Source organism: Chelon labrosus (genome assembly GCF_963514085.1).
Source record: "Chelon labrosus genome assembly, chromosome: 17".
NCBI classification, from domain to species: Eukaryota; Metazoa; Chordata; class Actinopteri; order Mugiliformes; family Mugilidae; genus Chelon; species Chelon labrosus.
This window is the reverse complement of record NC_140350.1, coordinates 14,411,169-14,434,224: the sequence shown is the minus strand read 5'-3', so window position 1 is coordinate 14,434,224 and position 23,056 is coordinate 14,411,169. Positions and strand designations below refer to the sequence as shown.

The window sequence follows — 23,056 nt, the reverse complement described above, 5'->3', positions numbered from 1 at the left end:
TGCTGCTTGTCTTCTGGTAATGGCCTCAGTTTGTGAAAATAGCTTTGCAATCAATACACAAAATCCATTCCAGGGAACAAATCCCTTCCTCGTCCATTATGCATGTATGACGCAGTACAATATGTCTGACGGGCTGACAAAGGCTTGAATACAAATCCAGTGCCGAGCATGAAGCCACATAGAAACGACACTGATCTGAACGTAAGCTGATGTGCATTGGATTGTCATCTCGTTATCTTAAATGTTGGCTTATTCAATGCCAGATCTGGGTCAAAGAATATCTAACACTACACGATTTCATTTCATTTTTCCCGCATGGAGCATTAAATGTGGGCAATCTAACGTGTACAGTCATAAGCGTAGCAGAGTTCACCAAATTAACTACAGTAAGTGGCTTAAAAATCTTCCTCTTGCTGTACCTCATTCATTTCCCCCCCTAAACAGACTAAAGCTCAACCTAAAAGGATCTCCTACTCTGGCTGTCAAAGTAACAAGAGAATAAAAGCCAGTCCTGCTTGACTGAGCAGCCTTTCCATTTCTGGGGGCCTTTCACACGAACACCTTTGTCATACTGCAGGTGTCTGTCTGCTGCATCTTCTTAAACGCACACTTGAATAGAGGCAGTGCACGAATACATAAAAAAAAATAAAAATAATCTGCAGATATGGGGAAATGAAACTAATAGCAACAAAAAGACGTGGGTGTGAAGAAGATACATATTTATGAGCGCACTCTGTATGTATGTGTTATCTCTCACCTGTAGTGTTGATCATGCTCTTGGGTGTTGCTGTCGCCGCAGCAAAAATGTTGGGGGTGCTGCCAGCAGTGGCTGCGCCGCCAGTGGTGGGTGTGCCCACAGTGTTGACCGACAGACTTCCGGGCGGCGGCTTTTTGACTGGGACCACGACACTCCTGCAAAAGGATGAGCCACAAAGGCACCGGTTCAGCCCGCAAACACTACGCTCTTTATTAATGCACCGTTGTCCTTGCCTGCAGCGTGTGGCAACATCTGCGATCATTAACAAACAGTCGCCACTGAGGTGATAACACCGGATGTTGAAGTATGTTAATGCTCGTTCTCGACTATATTATATATCTAGGGCAACTAAACATATTGTTTGACCTTCTGAATTCAATAAATTTATTCATTTGGGCTTAGTTTTTACTTGTAATACATGGGAGCGCTCTAAATGCTTTTTTTTTAGATGCCACACCAATCAGTGCAGTGTCCCCAAATGACAAGATTTCCACCTCAAAATTACTTTTACAGTTTTAAACCTTTTTTAGATGTGGGCACGACTGAGGGCTTTAGCATCAACATCAAGGCCCTTTGAAGGGGAACTGCTGTTTTTTACAACCTGGACCTTACTTCTGGCATAAAATGCGATCGTTTACTCACCAATATAACTTTTGTGTAATTTGTATTCCTACGGGAGATAATTTGATCTGTGTATATCCATATAGTGGGAGTGACTGGGGCACCGAAACGCAGCCTCTAAATAACGCATTATCTGCCATGAAACTTGTTCATTTCACCAATATTTTGTTATTGTATGCTAGTGCTATTCCCCGTTGAGTCCGGAGTTACCTGTTATCATCATCCGGGGTCTGTGGATTGCAGATAATGCGTTATTTAGAGGCTGTGTTTCGGTGCCCCAGTCACTCCCACTACATGGATATACACAGATCTAATCACACTGATGACTGCAGATCCACCCAGCCAAACTGCCACTTTGTGAAATTTGCTGATGACACAGTCCTCCTGTCTCTGCTTCCCAGCCACACACAACATCACAGCCCAGCGCTGCAGGACTTTATAGTTTGGTGCGAAAAGTCTTGTCTTGAGCTGAACGTAAGCAAAACCAAGGACATGATTGTAACCTTTTCACCCAAACAGAGACAGTTGGCTGAGGCAGTCACCACTATCATCCAGCAGGAGCCAGTGGAGACAGTGGAGGTATACAAATACCTGGGAACAGCCTTTGACAACCTGCTAAGGTTCTCCTCTAACACAGAGGAAATCCTTAAAAAGTGCCATCAGAGACAATATCTACTTAGGAAGCTGAAGTCATTTGGGATTAACAAAGACATTCTCACCACATTCTACTATGCTTTTATTGAAAATGTAATAACCTTCTCTTTCACTAGCTGGTTCCACTCCATTACCCTGCAAAACAGAAACCGCCTGTTGAGTGTGGTTAAGGTCTGCTCAAAAATCATTGAGCAGCCCGTCCGAACTCTCACTGCCCTATGTGACCAACAGATCGTAAAGGCAGCACGCAGGATTATGCAGGACCCCTCTCACATCCTGTTTTCTGAGTTCGAGAGGCTCCCGTCAGGACGCAGACTCCGCTGTCCGCCTTGCCGGACACAGAGGAGGAAGGCAACCTTCATCCCAAGGGCTGTCCAGCTTTTGAATGACAACAGACTCATGAACACATGATTTTAACTGCCTCTTATGCACTTTGTTTAATTGAAGCACTAAGGAAGCACTTTAAGAACTCTTAGAACTTTTAGAACCAATACTATGCGATGAATGACGATATGTGGTATGCAGTGTATGATTGTGCAGTGTGCCTGTGGAATATGTGCTGGTTGATTGTACAGTATGCGTGCTGCTTTTGTTGTTGACTGTGTCTCTTGTCCCTTGTTGAATAAGCTACTACTATGCGCCTTTTTAATTGCCCCTTGGGGACAAATAAAGTGCTTTGAATTGAATTGAATTGAATTGAAATTAATCATAAAATTCAATCAATAAATGCATTAATTAATATGTTGGAAAGCAAAAACTTCCCAGAATGTCAACATTATAAATTTTTAACTAAAACCTTGAAATTTACAACATTTAAATTTCAAACCATTTTGCCAATAGAGCTGTGATCGTTTAAAAGAACAACTATATCTTTGTTTCAACACTTGACTATTATCCTGTGTCTTAGTAACTGCGTATTTGTAATTACACGGGCTGACGGATTAGACATTTGAAGCCCGTCTGAGCTACGAGGACAGGCTTGATACACGGGGTGGACATCTTGGAGATGGATATGGAGCTGACCATGATCTATTATGCACAGTATCTTCAATCAATAACTTGGCTCTCAAGGACCGCAACGCAGCGGGATCAAGGAGACTGAGTGATGCACAGGAAACATTAGCAGGTCATCGCTCAGCGGGAAGTCTGTGCATTAACAATTTGGACAAGAAACAAAAATTCTTTGTAGATTTGTGTTTGTGTCCCGCCATGTCTAACAATGTTTTCATTCGGCAGCGACACCTCTTTAAGATTCTTCTCCGAAATCGATGTCAGAAATGGGAGGAAAATTAATCTCTACAAAAAAAAAAAAATTATTCTGTTTTGTATCGGACTCTTAAAATGAATGTGTCAATTATCCCTCAAATAGTGCACAGTAAGTGCACAGATCGACTAAGGAGGCAGTGAGCCGGATCCACACTTGCTCTTCCTATCTGTGCATCATTGGAGTTTCAATCACATAAAAAAACATCAATGCGACTGCTGGCACGTCAAGTTATGAATTTGTCAATGGTGTCACGCAAAAAAAACCTCTGTTCAAAGCTGAGAATTCTTTTTGAAACACGAGACTACCGGCTCATTTCTACGCCCCCTGTTTTTCTGAAACTGATGTGAAGCGTTTTTGACGTATAGCAGCATGCTATGTGCATCAGTATTGGCTGCGAAAATTGATTTACTGATGGATGAGTGAGGCTCCACTGACTCTGACATTTCTGCCCCTTGCAGGTTTGAACGGTAAATGCCACCGACCTGTCGAAGGAGTGGAACTGCATGGGCAGCATGGGATGCGTCTTCAGCGCCGGGTCGGGGTGGTAGGGCGTCGGCCCAGACTCCTGTCCCAAGTCCCCACCGTCAACGGGAGCCGCCACCAAGCTCTTCAGGATCTCCTGTATTTAAAAAAAAAAAAAGAGAGCAACAGATGCAGTTACTACAGCGTAAAATCCTATGACAGCGTGAATAAACATCCCAAACAGTATAGCCTAAAACACTATAAATGTATATGAGTCAGAAAAATTTATTAATGATGCACTGAAAGGAGTATTTGTAGAAAGACCTGGCATTAAAATCTACCAACAGTGGCCCAACCACAGCTACACTGCTACAAATTGTTCACCCAAACTATATTTGAAAGTGTTTTCATAGATGGATGTGATCTCAAGGCTGTAGAGTAAGGGTAAATGTATTTCCATAAGTTGATGTATTTCAGACTGCATGCTGAAGAGAGACTTGGATGCATGTTTTTCTCTACTTAACTGCAAGTCAGGTCTGAATGAGGTTACAACAGACCCACCTTAACGTTGATGCCTTTGTTTGTTTGACTGATGCTGGATATGGATGAGGGCGGGGCTTGGCTGGAGTTGGGGTTGGAGCCGGGGTTGTGGGGAGAGTCCAGAAGGCTCTCCTGTGATCTCCTAACATCCGCCAGACTGCACAACAGGTCTGCGCCTCCTCCTCCTCCTCCAATGTCTCTGTCACGGTCTCTGTCTGTCTCCCTCCCCACCAGGCCGAGCCCGAGCCCCAGACCCATCTCCGAGCCGTTCAGGGATCCGGCCACGTGGCCCTCTTCTCCGATGCCCGAGTCTGTGTGAGGGAGGCCTGCCCGGGGGGAGTCATCCACGGGGGTGGGGGTCTGTTTGTCTCGATCAGAAAAGCCCGTGGACGGGTGCTCTGGAGGAAAGATGGAAGAAATAGAAGATGCCATGTGTATTTTTGAGGATAAACAGTGACAGAATAGTATTTCTTTGTGTAAGATGCATTAAGAATTTCCACAACATATTCTCAAAGGATGAATTCTTTGCCATTTCCTCTTGCTTTGTAAGCTTTCATTTCTCCTCCAAGGTTTTTTCTTTCCTCTTTTCTTGGTGTTCTTGACAAAGGTATTGTCGTTTGCCTGAAGACTGTATTCAGTATATCAGCACATCATACTGAGGATAATACAGCAACAGAAAGACAAATCACCTGTACTGGTCGGGGAGTTGATCTCATGGCGGATGCTTCTCCCTGATAGGCTGGTAGACCTGCCAATCTCTCTCTGGGGTTCCAAAATATCCCGATACTTAGATACCATGAGAACTGAGATGAAGTACACAACTGCCAGCGCCAGAAACTGTGCCTGCTTGCTGTCATCCTACAGAAAAAAAACACATGCATAGAAAAAATGTTGAGTCAAGAAACACCTTTTTCTCCCCCCGTGTATTTACAGCCAGACACACACACACTTACCACATCTCTGAAAACCACAGCTCGAAGACGATTAATGTCTACATCCTGCAGGAGTCTGTCCGGATCCTGCTAAATATGGAGGAGAGAGTTTCAGACGTGCCATATCATACATATGGATGTTTCTGTGTCGGACTTTAAGTGCTGCAGGATGTGCATTTTATCTGTGTATGTCTGGTACCTTGCTGGCGGTGGAGGCACTGTGGAGGCTGTCCTGTGACTTGCTGCTGGTTATGGAGGACTTGCAACTGCGATCTCTCTGTCTCTGCCTGCACTCCAGGCAGTTCCTGACTGCCACGCAGCATACTGATGGAGACAGGAGGGAAGCAGGTAAGTATCATATGGTAGCTTTTCTGTTTGAAAGAAATAGGTCTGACGTACTGCAGTGTGTTAAAATACTTCAGGAGTACATCCATTTGGCCATAACAGTCAAACATAGCATGTCGTATAAAATGCATGTGGGGCTGCAACTAGCAAATATTTTCATTACAGATTAATATGCTGTATAATAGTAATAATTTAAAACCTTAAAAAGAAAATTTACATATTTGAGAATCTAGATTAATCAGTATCCAGTACCCATAAGAATAATACATCAACAATCAAGCGTCAACAGACAGGGTGTTGCCATGCATCTCTCTCCTTCACAAGCCTGAACAAGATACGAAGGTGCAGGAAAAACTAGGATCGAATCAAACAATTAAACCGATTTTCTACTCAACAGTAGTTTTGAATGAGACGTTTTTTTTTAACCTTTTTGAATGCCAAATCCCCCTTTATTCCAATAAAGGTTCAAAAAAGGCAACTGGACTTGTAGAGTTCTTCTCAAAAAACTCTACAAGTCCAGTTGCCTTTTTTGAACCTTTATTGGATATACCATGACCTGGATGACTGAGAACCTTCACAGACAAATCCCCCTTTTCCATCTTGAATGATTAAAGGGGAACTACTGTTTTTTTACAACCTGGACCTTATTTCTACCATAAAATATGGTTGTTTACTCACCCAAACAACTTTTGTGTCATTTGCACTCGTTTAGGAAATAATTACATCCACGTATATATCCATATAGCAGGAGTAACAGGGCACCGAGACGCAGCCTCTAAATAACGCATTATCTGCTGTGAAACTCGTTCATTTCGCCAATATTTTGTTATGATATGCTCTCCGTTGAGTTATCATCATCTGGAGTCAAATTACAGGAAAACAAGCCGACCGTCGAGGGTGCGCGCGCTGCTCAGAGATGACGTCATCCAGGTCAGAAGACATCATCCGGGTCTGTAGGTCAATCTACAGACCCGGATGATGATAACAGGTAACTCCTTACTCAACAGGGAGTAGCACTAGCGTATCATAACACAATATTGGCGAAATGAACGAGTTTTGCGGCAGATAATGCATTATTTAGAGGCTGCGTCTCGGTGCCCCAGTCACTTCCACTATATGGATATACGCGGATCTAATTATTTCCTAAACGAGTGCAAATGACACAAAAGTTATATGGGTGAGTAAACGACCGTATTTTATGCCAGAAATAAGGTTCAGGTTGTAAAAAACAGTAGTTCCCCTTTGATACATTTGAGTTTTCAGTGTTAGACAAAATCTCTCACTTCACACTTTGGCTGACACCGAAGACATTAAACGAGCACACACCCAGGCGGAGGCACTGTCTCATCAACCCTCCCGACGACATGTTCTTCTCCGCTTCGATCTCGCTGAAGTTGAGGGAGCTGGCAAACACCAGCACGTCGACCATGGCCATGAGACGAGACAGGAAAGTGACCGCTGTCTCAGAAGACATGCCCTGCGTCGCCTCGATGTTCTCCAGCTCCGTCTGGGGGAGGGAGGAAAAACACACGCGCTCGCCGGTTAATCACTGAAAGACGTGCGTGTAAGTACAATATATCGGATGCTCTCTCAGTGGGTTTAGAACAGTGGGGGAAAAAAAATCCTGTAATAAGATCTACTTTAGAAAATGTATGGAGCTGGACCTTATATGGACAGGACCGCAACAGTCATAGCTGGTTGTAATAACAAACAGGATCATGCTAGTTAACGGGATGCCAACATGAAGTGTTCGACACAACACGACACAGAGGAAGTACAGCCTGATGACACACAGGTAATGGTAACGGTGGGATTGTGACAGGAGCAGTGAGACAAGTGTAGCTACCCTCGAATATATGACAAGACAATGACAATCCAAGTCCCCTTTAATCACAACATCCGTAGCATTTCTACACTGAAACATCTGAAGGTAGCATAGCAGGGGTTAAAACCAAGTGCGTGGTTTGCAGTGTCTCTGCTTTCGGTAAGCAGGGTGTGCAGAGCTGTGGAGAGCCGACAAAGTGCAAGCATCTGGAGGCTCGTCGGAGGAAGTGAGCGGAGACATTTGGGGGATAACAGACACACAAGGTGAGGACAGAAGGGCTTGGGTTGGTGCTCTTAGCTCTTCTGGTGAAGATGAGAGTCTCAGGCTCTTTACGCACCTCTCCCCCTGCGCCTCCTCCCCCAGGAACAGGGGTCACCTCCTCTCCCTTTGACCCCCTCTGGGGCCCGGCTCCTCCTGCCTTCTTTAGTGTTGATACAAATGGGACAGGCTTAGCAGATGCAACCCCCAAGGACTTTTAGGAAAACTCTCATGCTCGTTCCCTTATAAAATATACCCTATAGTGTATCTACTTTGACCTGTAAATAATTCTCTCAGTCCTATTTATTACTGACCCACCTCCTGGCCTTTTAAGCCATTCTATCCTCTTCATTATATAATATTCTAACAGTGTTAGAATATTTCATCTTGAAGAACTAGACACACTGAGGCAGAGAGGCATACCCACAAAAGTCACAAACAGTTTAAGGCGGAGTACTGATTAGCAGAAGAGGAGCACAGAAAATAGAAAGACTATGGATGTCAGACAGGCAAGGGTTAGTGTCAGTCACAATGGCAAATAAACCAGAAATAAGTATTAGTAGAATAGAAAGAGAGGAAGAAACAGCAACTTACAGTGTTGGCACTACTCTTAGAACTCTGCTCATGCGAAAAAAGACACAAACAGAGACAAAAAGGACAAGAAAATACACAAAATACACGAAACACAGAGAGGAAAAGAAAAGATTAAAAAACGTGAAGATGGTTAAAATAAACCGGTTATCAAATTAAATAACAAAGTTTAAATAAAGGTTAGAATACAGCTGAAGAAGTGTTAGATAGACAGTTAAAAATATATAAAAAAGATACTGATGAGAAGAAACCAAAAAGTTTAATAATTACATTTATTGTTTTATTTTTCAATTGCTCATTTTTTCTATTATTATTTACGGTCAAACTCAGTAGACTTTAATTTATTAAATCATGCAAGACCAACGCTGCTCTGAGGACGGAGAAAAATCTATTTTGAGTTTGGTGCCGATGCCTGAGTTACAGGCCTGCGTTGACCTGCAGTACTGCCTCCTACCACAGAGGGGCGGAGTAGAGCCACTTACAGAAGGGGAGGTGGCGGCAGACAGGAGAGGCAGGATGCCTCCACAGGCAATGATGATGTTGTCCACCATCTGAGAAATGAGGTGGATCGTGTTGTGGACGAAGATGATGTTCTCGTTGCTGTTTACGAAATCCATCACTGACTTGGTGGAGTGGCTGAAACCAAAAAAATAAAAGAGTTGGAAGGACGATACAAACAAAGCAATATTAGATTACATATAAATGAAAGCGATCAATACTTTGCGATCAAGGCATCAGTGCTAGCTTTTCCCTTAAAAAAAATCCAGTTCACCTCCTCCAAACATGCACATCTGTCTCCAGGGCGAAGAGCAGATCAGTGAGCAACCTCTGGTGCATTGGTGACCACTTGAATTCTGGGATGCGGAACATGGTCGTGCGCGGGCCGGGGCTGAACTGGCGCCGCTGCTCCTCCGTCATCGGCATACCCCTGAAACCCAGATCGACGCGTAGGTCCCGCTCCAGCTGGGCTGCGGTGCGACCGTGGAGGGCCTGTGATTGGTAGAGGTAAAGCGGCTTTCAGCAACATCTGGTCATGTTATAGCTTTTTAATGTTTATCACAACACATGCAGTCACTGATATCTAGGCAGGATAGAGAAGCAGGCTTCCGACTGGTGGCTCACCTGTTCATTCCCTAAACTAAAAAGATAAAACTCAGTGTACAAGGTGAAAAAGCACTTCCCCCAAGTGATGTGACTTTATTTCAATAAGTTCCAACTAGCAAGTACAAAGTAATGAGAAATTACAGCCACTGGAAACTAGCCCAGAATTTTAGCTTTGAGTTAAAAGAAAGCAGCAACCTCCGAAAAAACATTACCCGGACAATGCTTACAGTGATATTACCAACACAATTGTATACAGATAAGGGAAATAAATAATTTCGCCACTGTGAACACAGGATGTAAGGGACTCTCTCCTAGTCAAGAACAATAAAATCAAACACACGTCAACACACCTGAGTAGTTGCAGTCGTTTGGATCTTCTTAGTGTCCTTGTCTTTCCCATCGTCTGACCTCTCGGTATCAGAGGTGGTGCTGGCCGTGTCTCCTCCAGTCTTAAGCCCCGCGGCCTCTCCCTCCGCCCCAGATGTGACCTCTCCCTCCGAGAAATCTGGTCTAGACGCTCCTTGAATCTGGGATTGGCTCTCAGCCTCGGCGATGGAGCTGATGTCGGCAAGAGGGCTCTGGATCTTGAAGAGTCCATCCTCTGGAAGTTCCCCAGAAGTGTGGCTCTGTGTTAAATCGGAGCCGCAGCTAGTCATGTGGGCCAGCAGGCTGAGGTCATCGCTGGCGCTGGTGGTGGAGTGAGCCGGGACTGGGCCGGACGGAGCGGGCTGGTCAGGGCTCGGCAGCACAAGGGGGTCTGTGGCTGCCAGAGCAGGGAGCAGCTTCTCATCAACCTGGGAGGGATGAAGGGGGTAAGTCTGCAGCAAGTAATAAAAGTCTGCAGCAACTACTTTTTTCATTTGGCAAAGCTGAATGACTAAAAAGGCTGGAATGCAGCAGAGATACAACAGTGACTGATTGGTGAATTATATTCTAGGTCCGCAGGGAAAGATGGGAGCTCTGCTGATAGGATCTGAATTAATCACTTTCATATAACATCCTACCTTGCTGAAGAGAAATCCGTTGTTGCTTGGAACACTGTCTTTCTCATCAGCCAACGTGATGAGTGGACCCATGTTCCCATCATCCTCCAGGCTTACTCCAGAGAGCCCCAGGCCGGACCCTATTCCAACCCCCGAGCCTGTTGTGTCGTCTTTAGGCGCCAGATTCCCATTTAGGTTCTGAACCACACTGCAGTAAGCACTGTCCAGGAGAGAGTCCACCTCTACCAGAGGTCCATTTTCCATTCCTCCCCCACCTCCTCCACCCACACCTCCACCAAGACCTTCTGGAGAAAGGTCCAGGTCGTCCAGCTTCACCTCTGTGGCCTCTACTTTCTCGGCTTTAATGTCCACTAGAAGGTCATGGACCTCCACCCTCACTCCTGGACCGGCGCTCTGCTCCCCAGGTGTCAGGGCTTCTCCGTTTGGTCGCTTCACAGCGCCTTCTGCAAGTAGGTTGCGCGAATCTCCGCCGGCCCCCTCACTGTACTCGGCCTCGCTCTCAGGCGTCTGTGTCTGGGAGTTGTCGTCAATCTCCAGGTTGCCGTTGACGACGGGGGCGGGCGTGGCGGAAAGGCCGGAGATGGTGGACACGGAGCCTTTCTTTCCCTTCTTCATGTTCTCCTCCTCCTGACGCTGGTACTCTTCGTACATCTTGGCCAAGTACTCCTTATGGGCTTCATAGGTCACCTGTGACAGATGGTGGAATATAATTGTTAAGGTGATCAGATCGCAAGCACTGACACTATTGAGCTTCCACATCAATAACCACCAGGTAGCCCTAAGGAGGCTCATAGATCATCTACACCAAAGACCTTGTGGATGAAACTGGGACACTGGCCTCCCACAGCTATTAAACCACCATCCATAACGCTGCCTCACTTTTACACTGAACTGAACAGTGAAAGCAGAGCTGACTCTGGCCATTGACCCAAATTAACAACAATCAATGTGCAAATCAATGTGTTTTTCCTTCAGCTTCATTATTTTTCGGCTTCCTGTCAAAATACCAACTACTAAAAATCATTAGCACTATTAATATTTCAGTCATTCAGTCATTTTCTGTAACCGCTTGTCCTCTGGAGGGGTCGCTGGAGCCTATCCCAGCTGTCATTGGGCGAGAGGCGGGGTAAACCATGGACAGGTCGCCAGTCTATGGCAGGGCTAACACAGGGAGACAGACAACCATTCACCTACAGCCCATTTAGATTCACTAATTAAACGAATGTCTTTAGACGGTGGGAGGAAGTCGGAGTACCCAAAGAGAACCCACGCAGACACAGTCGGCTGATGGATCAGAACCTTCTTGTTGTGAGGCATCAGTGCTAACCACCACACCACTGTGCCGCCCACCGTTAACATTAGTTTCATGTTATTTTTAGCCAAACTGCAAGTGGAATCTAAAAATTTGTGCACATATCCAGTCCTCACCTTAGAATGCGCAATGGACAGGGTATCAACCCAGACCCTCCACCCTCCCCATTCGTATTTGATGGCGTGGTAGAGCAGGATCCTAAAGATGTTGTACACCATCTCGGTTATTTTCTGCTCCTCCGGGTTCTTGGGGTTGATGTATCCGAGGGAGAACATCCAGTCCTGCCACACAGAGCACTGCAGCAGGCAGCTGGTGCGCGACACAAAGGGCGTACGTGAGTTACACAGCAGCACGGGCTCCATCGCAAAATACAAGAATAGTCGGGCGTCACTGAATAAATGCAAGATGAGTAATTTGTGCGCTTTTTACCGTCGATTTTCGCGGCTGTTACTGAAGAGTTTTATCATGTCGGAGAGAAAGAGTCTCCTCACTTCCATCAGCTCGGCACTGGGAGAGGAGTTTTTCAGCAGGGTGGCCACTACCTTTAGAATCACTGGGCGGCAGAAAGAAAATCAGGTAATGGGAATGGAGAAAGATGAGAGACGGAGTAATACATAAGAAGCATTCTGAATTAGAGAGAGGGACAGGAGGGAGTGAGATGGATCAATATGCGGGAGATGGCAGCAGCATCGGCTTCTCAATTTAGGCTTTGTTGTTTGTGCTCGCATTAAAACAGCGCTGCTTTATTGGCAGACCAAAGTACTGCCTCTGAACTTACTGGGATTCTGGATCTTGACGGTGGAGTCAGGCTCAGGGTGGGGTTTGTGAACCACCTGAGTACACACCTGCTCCGTGAGGATCTGCAGACGGAAGATTAACATTTAAATGCCACCACAATCACTCGAACTTGAGAAAATGGGCTACTTTGCGCAAACCGCCCCAGAAACGGCGGATGTGATTGAGCCAGGCGACGAACAATCACCTACCTCATACAGAGTGTTGTAGGTGGTGATGGAGACGGTGTTGGTGTGCATCATCAGCCTCTCCCCGAGCAGCGTGAACAGGCTGTGCGTGTGCATGATCTCAACCTTCCTCCTGCAGGGAATCAAACGCGCACGCGCACATTCATTACGGCTTTATGACAGTCGGCACTGACATTGATTGTCACTGACCGGATGACACACATGATATTGGCAGCAGGCGCCATGTGGACCTGTCAGTTATGAGGAGCCCAAACAGGATAAGCATCGAATACCAAGAAGAGAAATTAACAAGAGCCACTGAGAATACGACAACACCGCAGGAGGTTCATACGGCCCTGAATTATTAACTGTGATTATTAACCTTGCCAGTGGGTGAAAATTGTCTTTCTAAGAGGGTTTTTAATGTGAGAGGCTGAGGCTAACTCCAAAATTTTTAAACTGAATTAAACGAACAATGCTCAAAGTGTCCCTTGCATATTCCTGACTAAAGTTTGCACAGCATTTAATCACAGGCTGATATTCTACAAGCCAATTAGCTCCACATTACGGTCATTACAATTTCAAAAATCTCCCTTATTTTTACAGGAATTGTTTTTGACACGCAGTCCTCCCCGAAAAAAGAAACATGACGGCCTACTTCACGCAGAAGTGGACACATTACGTCTACAACTCTTGGTCTGTCATAACAAGACAGCATCAATTTGTCAAACGGTGTTTTCATTCAGTTAGCCACAGATTTAGAAACGCAAGAAGCCTGACGGGCTGGCATGAAAGACAGCTTTTACATTATCATATGATTAAAATCAGCCGTCTACCATCTATGAGTACCTGTAACGTGATGATCACTTGATAAGATCTTTTAGAAGCCACTGTCCTCAAGATAAAGAGCGGCAAAACGTATTTTTTTACAGCTCTCCTTTTTTAATATTTCCTCCACATGTGATTTGTTGTGAGAGAAGGGAGAAGGATGTGCTTGTACGATGGATTCACTCCGCTTTCAATCAGTCAAACGCTGAGAACACCAATCCATGCATATGATAAACAATATAATTAATAGCAGCACCGCAGAAGATTGCAATTGATTTGACAATATTTCAAAATAACCCTCACCGGGCTGGAACAGAAAGAAGTATTATTAGATATTAATGTATAAAATCTCAGACATGACACTGGCTCTCAAACTCCGGTGTAGAAACCCAATAACATCTAAATTAGATTTATTTTTAATCTATTAGATCAACAAAGCTGCAAGATGTCAGTGGCTCTGAGGACACGATGACAGCAGAACCATTGAGCAAATTACAAGATTATCTGTAAATCGATAAAAATAGGTTCAATCAATGCAAGAATCATTCATTAAAATATAAATATATATATACTGCATGAACATTAGACTGAATGGTGTGCCGTTTTATGTATAACGCTAACGTGCCCTCTGGATCGATATCAAATTTCCATAAGTATTAAAATGACCTCTAATCTAAAGGAGGCAGCCCTACAGGATGTAAGGTTCGAGCAGATGTTAAGTAGGTGGGGGACTGACGGTGCAGGGCTCAGGTGCAGCGTGGCAGCGAGGTCTCATGTCGTGCGGCGAGTGGCGTGCTCGTCACACGGGACGAATAAATCCCCTAGCGTTCATTGCTGCTCATCAAGGGTTCCACCCCCCAGCCAGCACGCTCTGTCAAAATGATTATTCCGCCTGGACGTGATGATGAGGAACATTATCTCCACGCACACACAAACAAACAGTCCTTCTGACGCTCGCTGGAGACCGCACTGCTGCGGGTTTTCGATTTGCGATTCCTCACTCCTCGTGTGGTGCCTCTCTGTCTCCCTACTCTGACGCAGCCTTTGTGTTTTAGTTGTGACAGAACAATTCAGTGATTCGCTATTTCCCGAATAGCACACAAAGGAATATAACAGCAGAAGTACAGAAACGGAGAGGTACTGACTTGTGACCGAGGTGCTTAAGGAAATAGCCAAGAACTTTGAGGGCCTGGACCCGGATGCTCTCACTCTTAGAGGCCAGGAGCTTGCAGATCACCCTGGAACATATCAAACACAAAGCCACGCTGATTAGATTCCACTGAGGGGGATTATACAACCTCAGATGTAGGCTACAAAAAAACAAAAAAAAACAAAAAAAAAACAATCCACATGGTAAACGCCTGCTGATTGACGTTGAGTAAACAACCTCACAGTTACAGCTAGCAACACATGCGCTGAGTGAAGCATTTTCTTCAAAGGACTGTACACAGAGGTAATTAAGAGGGAACGGCAGGGCAGCCAGCGCTATAGCAACACAAGAGTTACCATAGCAACCAAAAAGACATCCATGTGTAGCTGTGTTTTTGAGGAAGTACCATCACAGTTAGAGGCTGCCTTTGAAAAATGAGGCTGCTTGGTTCAAACCAGGATTTGTATGTGTAGAGTATACATGCACCGATCAGGCATAACATTATGACCACCTTCCCAATATTGTGTAGGTCACCCTTGTGCCTCTAAAACTGTTGTGACCCATCAGAGGGTGGTTGAGGGTGTCCTGTGGTGTCTGGCAACAGAATGTTGTTAGTGGGGCCTTTGGGTCCTATGGGTTGAGGGGAGGGGCCTCTGTGGATCATCCTACAGATACTTGATCAGTTTGAGATCTAGTGAATTTGGAGGCCAGGTCTGTTTTTCATGTTTTTTTGAGTTGTTCCTAAACCATTTTTGTGTGTGTCTCTGTGTCAGGATTGCAGAAGGAGCGTCACTGCTATGGGGTGGGGGTGCCTGGTCTGGTCTAGGTGGGTGCTACATGTCTAAGTAACATCCACAGGAATGCCAGGTCCAAAAGTTTCCCAGCCGAACACTGAATTGTCACAAGATGGTCAATGTTATTTACCTATCCTGTCAGTGGTCATAATGTGGTGGCTGATCGGTGTATAATATATATATTTGGTGAGTTTAAAATAATGTTTTTAAAGTCAGCTATTTCCTGAAACTTTAAAGCATTTACTATTAAATCTGTGTTGCTTAATTTTGCTTAAGATAAGGCCGCTTTCAATTTGACTTAATTACATGTTATTACAAAATTATTTATTTGTTATAATAAATACTGAATGGTTGATTCTGGCTGACAAAAACAGAAAATGTTCTAAATATAAGCATCTACGAATTCAGGTCAAAAGCATCTAGTGCTGCGTCAGATCTTTGGACGTTAACGTATACGTGTGGGCAGACGTTCACCTTATCCCATTTCTCTGGTCGAACGCGGGGATCATAGACGCCGGGTGCTCAGACATGAGAGCCACCAACAGCTGGAGCACATCATGAATATTCTCGTCCTGCAAAGAAAAGAAAGCCGAGATGAACAGGTGAGGAGGAGAAGAAAGCCCGACAGGCCGGAGGAATACAGGGTTAGGAGGACAAAGAAAGAAAAGGAGGGGGGCGGGGGGGGCAACTGTGCAGGAGCAGGTGGTATTTCAGAGCAAGAATAGATATAATTGTTACAGAAGAGTACATTCTGTTCAGTCCATTGTTGCGCCATTTTTCATGCTGTCACAGCACCAAAGCTGACTCACACTCTCACTGGTTTAAGTGGACCGTAACTCCAGCCCACAAATTATAATGCACATTTTGCCACCAGCTCCACTCCACCGCTCCCCTCTTTTGCCCTCTCTCTCTCTCTCTCTCTCTCTCTCTCTCTCTGTCTATTTTAATGCAAGAGTTAGCATTTACCTCATGCATGGTTAACAGATAGTTGAGAATGCTCTGCAGCTCGTCCTCCTTCACGCCGCGGTCCTGTGAAAAACAGAGATTCACCAAAACATTGATGTGTTTTGTATTTTTTTTACTTCTTATTAACCTCAGACGACTTCATTAATTCGGTCCTTGGTTGATGCATTTTCAACCGCGACAACCTCGCACACGTGCAAATGCAGGAAGAAATCAATACGAGCGCACAGGAGCACAAAAGACGCTGCGTTTCATTCAGGCTACTGATCTATAATGCTATTCTCCACACACACACACACACACACACACACACACACACACACACGCATTTTAGATTCCCCCAGCAGTCCCCAAGAGGAAAAACAACAGGGAACATAACTGAAAAGAAAAAAAAAAAAGGCGATTTCTTGTAGATTAAACAACGTAAAGATAAGGATAATCAGTTTCCCTCACTGTACCTTTAGTATGAGTTGCTTGAGGAAGAGAAGCATGAAGGCTCTGAGTGAGATGATCTCCTTTTGAGATGGCCGTGGTCCGTCTAAACAGGGGCACACAAACAAAGAATCCATTTCCTGTTAAAAATCCATTTTTATGCGCGATAGTGATCAGCTAAATAAGTCTGCAGTCTGAGCGAGCCCCACTGTTTACTGTTATTGGGTTTTATTAGGCTTCCCGGAGAGCAGAGAAAACCATGTTAACACAAACACGCGTGCATACGCTCGCTCTGAAAACCTGTAAATCACTGTCATTAACTCCAGTGGCAATTTGGCAAACTGGATATTTTATGGTTGCGCTAATCCAACTTATTACAGCAAAGACACGGTAATTTACAAAAACGTGATTGATGGTCCACATGATCCAAACCAAACAGCCACTACTACTCCAAAGCTCTGGCACTCCATCAGCTGTTTTGCCGCGGTGGTTCTGCAGAGAAATCATCAAGCTAAAAACACAAAGGCATCTGACGCAAAGCATTCCTCGTGTGGGTCTGAATTCGCCGCCATTCTTGGAGCACTTAGCCCCGTTTTGCAGCGATTTATTCATCTGACAGACCTCTATTACCTTCAGAACATTCTCATTCGCAGTCTCACACATTCATGACATTTTTCCCGCTATTGAGTTTGTTCATTCTGATATTTAGCCGCTCTCGGATTCAGCAGAGGCTCCAAAACTCGAGCGCTTTAAAAATGTTTAAGAGGAAAACTGACAACCTGGATGCTGGCTTTGTGCTGTAATTTTTGATTTTGGAGGCGTTTAACGTCTACATGCCGGATACACTAGAAGCTTACGGGGGTGATGAATCGGCTCAAAACAGCTGCCAAATAACTGGCTAATGGAGTGCAGTGCCAAACGGTCTAAAAGTTGCATTGATCTAAGACCCAGCTTTTAAAAACAGTTGCATTTTTCCTTTAATGGTCCCCCTGCAGCCAGATAAAGTTCTCTTCTCTTCACTCGTTCTCCATCATCCTCAGCTACTCCTCTACATTAAGAAACACAAACAACACAAAGGCTCGTTCAGGTTATAAGGAGCAATAAACATTTATGACGACCGGCTCATGAGCATTTGCCACAGCGCGCTTTGCTGTGTCAGGATGTTTAGAATCGTCCTTACTTTATGTGCGCCACAAAGCGGGAGTAATGCAATTGCGAGGAGTGTTTATTGTCCTCCGAGTAGATTTAAACCTGCGTTTGACCCACCGGTGCTTAGCCAGCCGAGGCAGGCTAAGAGAAACATAAAAGACAGCAGGTGTGAAAGGGAGAAGAGATGAAGCTTGTCCCTCCATTTCTTTGTCACGCTCTGCTGCCCTCGAATCACACGAGTTTGTCCGCGTCTCAGCCCGTTCACCTGCTCTTTGCAGAGCCAAAACATGACACTGAGGCGATCCGCTGTGATCCATCATCCTTATCCGTCAAGCTGGTGCGCGTTGCCGGGACGGTGACGCTCGCCATTCATCACGGTTACGCAGCGGCATGAGCCGTGATGCACTGGGTGAGCGTGCGCGAGCGTAACCTTCGTTTTGAGGGTCTTTTTGTTAACAGAGGGCTCATGCCTATGCAGCTCAATTCCATCTAAATTGCTTCACAAGGGCAGCTTTAATTATCATCTCTTACTCTTTGAAATTAATTCTCTCTGTCTTTATGCTCCTAATCTGACTCTACAGTTATATCTTGTCCTTGTGATAACAAATGAGAGCGTTTTCTTCTGCCGGATAATGACAACCTGCAAGGAGTCAGAGGTGTTTTTTTGTGAGTTTGCTCTGACTTTGAGGCCCCTGCAGCGACTACGCACGCATTCCCATTTAATCTTTTTAATATAGTGAACTTCACTGAGGTTTCTCACTTATGGATGCGATTCGAGCCCACTCAAGTAAAACAAAATGCATTAAAATAAATCATCATTGAGGAATAAGACTTTATGCAAAAGAAAAATCACTGAATAAACAAATAAAACTCCAGCATATTAATATTTTGCCAAAACTTATGCTTAATTCATATTCAATTTGTTTCAGCCGCTTTCGTTTTTACAGTGAATAGAAGGGATTTAATAACCGTTTCCGTTATATTGTAATTTAGCCGCAGACTTCAAAAGCAATGTAAGTGCCAAAGGGCCCGGGGTGTTTTATTAAGTACAGTACACTTTCTTCTTTCTTTGTGGTCCTGAAAGCAATTTCCAATCAGCGCTGAATGGAGTTATTTGTAAAACACAAGGAAATAATAAATTCGATATTTATGAGCAGACAGAAGCAGTTGCAGGGTAAAAACATGCTAACTGAAAAATGCATATGTGCCACTCTGGCTTCAACCTCATTCCTTCAGAGCGAAGCGCAGCTGAATACACTTTTATCCTCAAAGACCCTGGTATGATTAAAATATCTGTCCATTACTATGCAAATGAGTGCATATCACACTCGTACAGTACAGCCACATAAGCGGACTTCCTCAAACAACAACTAGCAGCGTTTAGCTTTGAACAGCGGTTGGCAGGGGCTAATTGCTACTGTACTTATCAGTGGCTCTTTACAAGGCTGAATCCCGGCGGTGAAAACAGCAATATCGCCAAACAGAAGAAGAAGCCAGGCAGACGCTTGATTAGAAATTCCAAAAGCTCCCTTGGATCTGCCAGTCAAATCTGTCTGCTGCCATGGCGACGAGCGATGCGTACTCGTAGCCAGCGGAGGGTCCCGAGCAGAAGAAGAGGTTGATTAAAAGTGTGAGCCCTGCGCCGACCTTCTGACGCTCTGTTGTGTGGCAGCGGAGGCCGTGTTGAGAATGTTCCCGGCTCTAGTGGAAATTTTTTTTAAATGTGCTTCGGCGCCGCACTGCTGTGTTTGGAATATGATGTTTATTGTCTGTTTGAAACGGTCTTATTCACTCTCAAACATGTATAAACATTCGCACCATGGCGCTACTGAGCCATGCCTCATTACTCATGTTCTGGGGACATACAGTATATCCATATATGGAGTGTTGGTTTAAGGTCTGGGTGAAAGAGTTTGATTTGAAATCAGTGTAATGTCTGAATTGAGACAAACACAACTCTGAGTGCGTGGCAGAAACGACTACTTATCTCTCAAGTTTCATTGTTAATTTTCCACATTAAGATAAAAACTGAATTTCATAATAGTAAAACCTTTAGTTGCTCGTCTTATAAAATTATATTATAAGATATTATCATATTATTTCTCAAACAAATCAAAGGGAAACCTAGCCTGGAAGACAGCCGGACAAATATCTTAGTGGAAAATTTCAGTCTGGAGTCACTCTGGAAGTTATTATGCCAAATTCATTGTATTAAACCATTTAAGCCGACTTTAAGCAGTTATGGACAGGAAAGCAACTGAAACGTAGTAATGCATGTCATCTGACTAACGCTGAGTTGATGTGGTTTACAACAAAATATTTCCTATTCCATACTTTGTAAGGTTTTGTAAACTGATAACGTCTGATTTGATTGTAAATTACGTTCTAGATTAAGTTGGAGAAGTGAGATATTTTACACCCTAAGAAAAGATATTCACAGCGAAATACACAGAAGGCCCATGTCCATTCTCACAGCTGCCAGAAATAAGGGCATTTGTTGTGCAGAATACATCACATAATTTGTTACTCTGACTGGTTGTAGAACTTTCTAATTGCGTGCAGACAGACTGTATAAAGATGGATGTGGAACTGCTCCTCAAAAGTGACGCCAAAGCAAGTAGAGCTCCCCCTGGTGGCTGGCAGCAGTATAGGTCCCATATTAGTGGGTGGGACTTGGGCCAAACTAAAACACTAAAATACACATCAAATAATTCTTTTTCAAGGATGGTTTCTGTCATTTTAGGTAGTTAATATAATGCTGATGCATGTTGAAGTATCAATTTTGTGGATACGTTTTGTTTTAGTTAGTTATTTCACACTATAGAAACAGCTGTGACATAATGGCGACTACCAGTTGCCGTGCCAACCGCTACCTAAAGCCTCCCGTGCGATAGTGAGAGTTGGGAAGAAAATAAAAATAAATAAGTATAGTGTATAATCCAAGATTTCCTTGTAACCAGTGGAGGTAGAGCAGAGCGTAGTATTAATTAAATGAAAACGCGAGCAAGTCTGGAGGAAGTGTGGGCGGGGCATCAATATCACGGCTCCACTCTCGGACCTTACTACGCAGACTCTGGCTCCAAAGTCGCAAGATGGCGCTGCCCGTATCCCCGGGAAAATAGAGTCAGTTTAGCCAATGCTAGGAAATGGGGACGCTTTGTCCATATTTATATACAGTCCATGGTGCAGACATATCTTCTTTCTCTGTGGTTGAAACGCACCCCGTGCTTATATCCGAATGCCGTGTTACCAGACTCAAATTCTTATTAGATTTTAGTCTGGCCATGCCAACGGAAACCATGTCCAATTAAAAACAGCTATTTGCTATATAAAACTAAGGGTACTGTGGAATTAAGGCTGAAAGGCAAAAACTCAAGTTTGTGAGACCGCCTGTCACAGTCCTTGAGGAAAGAATATGTTACTCTACATTACAGCAACGCTCTGTCTCGGTACTGCAGGCAGCTATAAATTACCTCCTCTACATTTTCATGACAGGCGTGAAATGTACTTGTTAACTGACACAACACCTTTTGTGCCTGCTGTTGTTCTAACAGCACTCATGGGAAAAAGAAACTTCTAATAAGGGCGTAAAGGTGACGATTATTTTGTAGATTCAGAAATAAAGACGAGAGAAAACTCACATGCTGTGTGAATTAATATCTTGTTGTTGTACTTAGATAATAGACAGTTTAACTGCATCTGTAAATTGTACTAATGGAGGGGGCGACAGCTAAACTTTACTCTAGTCCTCTGCTTCCATCCTTATACAGGAAAATCATAGAAAATGGACAAAGTGACAGCCGGATGAATGACGTGCGTGCACATTTGAGGTGTGTCACAGACTGACGCTCCCACTACCTGATAAATGTGAAATGGCAGCTAGGAACTTGCAGAAAAGGGGATGGGTAGGTGTTTGAGACGGAAATGGAGAGTTCATTTAATGCACATTAGGTAAGAGGCCAGGATCATGTCTTTAAGTCACTAGTCGTGTTGATCAGGGACTCTTACTGCTCTTTGTTTCTTCTCAAAGTGAACATCATGTGGTGTGAACATACCAAGACCCTTCGGTGTGATTCCACTGCACTCCAAAGGGTTGATGGCCCAGTAGTAGTACTTGAGAGTGTGCATGAGCTGCAGGACAGTGCCGACACGGCGAATGGTGGTGTAGATGGTGGCGGTGCCGATGAACTCCGATGAAAGGTACGTGTAGAGGGATAGCTGGACCTGTACACACACACATGCACAAAGCATTTACATATATTTCACACATTCAGAAGTTCACAAACTGTCTGGAGAGAAACAAATTATGACTTTGTGCTCGTGGCCTTCAAACAAAAGGCTGTTTAATTGTGAAAAGACGGCTGCAGCAGGGGAACGAGAGGAACCTTCCCTCCGGTAAAAGCGCCAACGTCTTCTCCTCCGCGTTGTTTTCAACGTTTCTGTGCCTGAAGCCGTCGAAGTCGCTGACATTTAGGAGGGTGCTCATTTGCTCCTTCCCTCCTTCTGTTCCCCCTTTTTCCTCTCTTCATATCCCTCTAACCAATCCCCTCCATTTCCCGTCCGCAGATCCGAGCCCGCTGTAGGCTCGCAAATCTCCGAGCTCATTACAGTGGCCGCGACGCTAAGGACCGGCCTTAACGAGGTAGCTCTGTTTAAGCGGATGAAATTAGCAGAGTGCCGCAGCCTGACCATACCACATCACAGCTCATCTAGAATGGAGAGTGCACTCAGATGACTTAAATGACCTCCATTACATTACATTTCAAACACTGAGCTGGTTATCTAGTGCGATTTACAATCAGTTAAGCAGAACAAAAGTCCAAAATGCATTTTCTCCCTCTGCGAAAGGATCACCAGAAGTGCCTGGTATAGCAAACCGTCCTTTTATTTTCAAAGCAAACAGAGACGTTATGAGAGATGGGAGATGTGGTTCGGATGTGATTTCTTCAAGTGTTTCATTAACTCCTGACTATGACCAAGGCTATTCTTGCCAATAATGAGGGTAATGATAACACCCTGAGAAGCAGAAAATAATGAAGCTCAGTGGGAGACGGGACGGCGCAGGGAACGTAAGGTTAAAGGATTAAAATGTTTTGTGTGTGTGTT

At 44.4% G+C, this 23,056-nt stretch overlaps 1 protein-coding gene across 2 annotated transcripts in view; it reads right to left on the bottom strand.

Annotated features, from left to right (window-relative positions):
• The window catches only part of nbeaa (neurobeachin a), a gene marked incomplete at its 5' end in the record, with an annotated part of 87,657 nt that overhangs the window by 17,164 nt on the left and 47,437 nt on the right, over window positions 1-23,056 (bottom strand). For both annotated transcript variants that reach the window (XM_084565401.1, XM_084565402.1), the window contains 22 exons: window positions 758-912; window positions 3,782-3,918; window positions 4,323-4,699; window positions 4,991-5,159; window positions 5,255-5,323; window positions 5,433-5,557; window positions 6,905-7,085; window positions 7,741-7,824; window positions 8,256-8,279; window positions 8,735-8,888; window positions 9,025-9,242; window positions 9,707-10,150; window positions 10,361-11,047; window positions 11,789-11,981; window positions 12,102-12,225; window positions 12,451-12,532; window positions 12,659-12,767; window positions 14,608-14,700; window positions 15,881-15,978; window positions 16,373-16,435; window positions 16,828-16,907; window positions 22,006-22,174. In XM_084565401.1, the coding sequence (XP_084421527.1) occupies window positions 758-912; window positions 3,782-3,918; window positions 4,323-4,699; window positions 4,991-5,159; window positions 5,255-5,323; window positions 5,433-5,557; window positions 6,905-7,085; window positions 7,741-7,824; window positions 8,256-8,279; window positions 8,735-8,888; window positions 9,025-9,242; window positions 9,707-10,150; window positions 10,361-11,047; window positions 11,789-11,981; window positions 12,102-12,225; window positions 12,451-12,532; window positions 12,659-12,767; window positions 14,608-14,700; window positions 15,881-15,978; window positions 16,373-16,435; window positions 16,828-16,907; window positions 22,006-22,174 (3,835 nt within the window). The remainder of the gene's footprint in view (window positions 1-757; window positions 913-3,781; window positions 3,919-4,322; window positions 4,700-4,990; window positions 5,160-5,254; window positions 5,324-5,432; window positions 5,558-6,904; window positions 7,086-7,740; window positions 7,825-8,255; window positions 8,280-8,734; window positions 8,889-9,024; window positions 9,243-9,706; window positions 10,151-10,360; window positions 11,048-11,788; window positions 11,982-12,101; window positions 12,226-12,450; window positions 12,533-12,658; window positions 12,768-14,607; window positions 14,701-15,880; window positions 15,979-16,372; window positions 16,436-16,827; window positions 16,908-22,005; window positions 22,175-23,056) is intronic.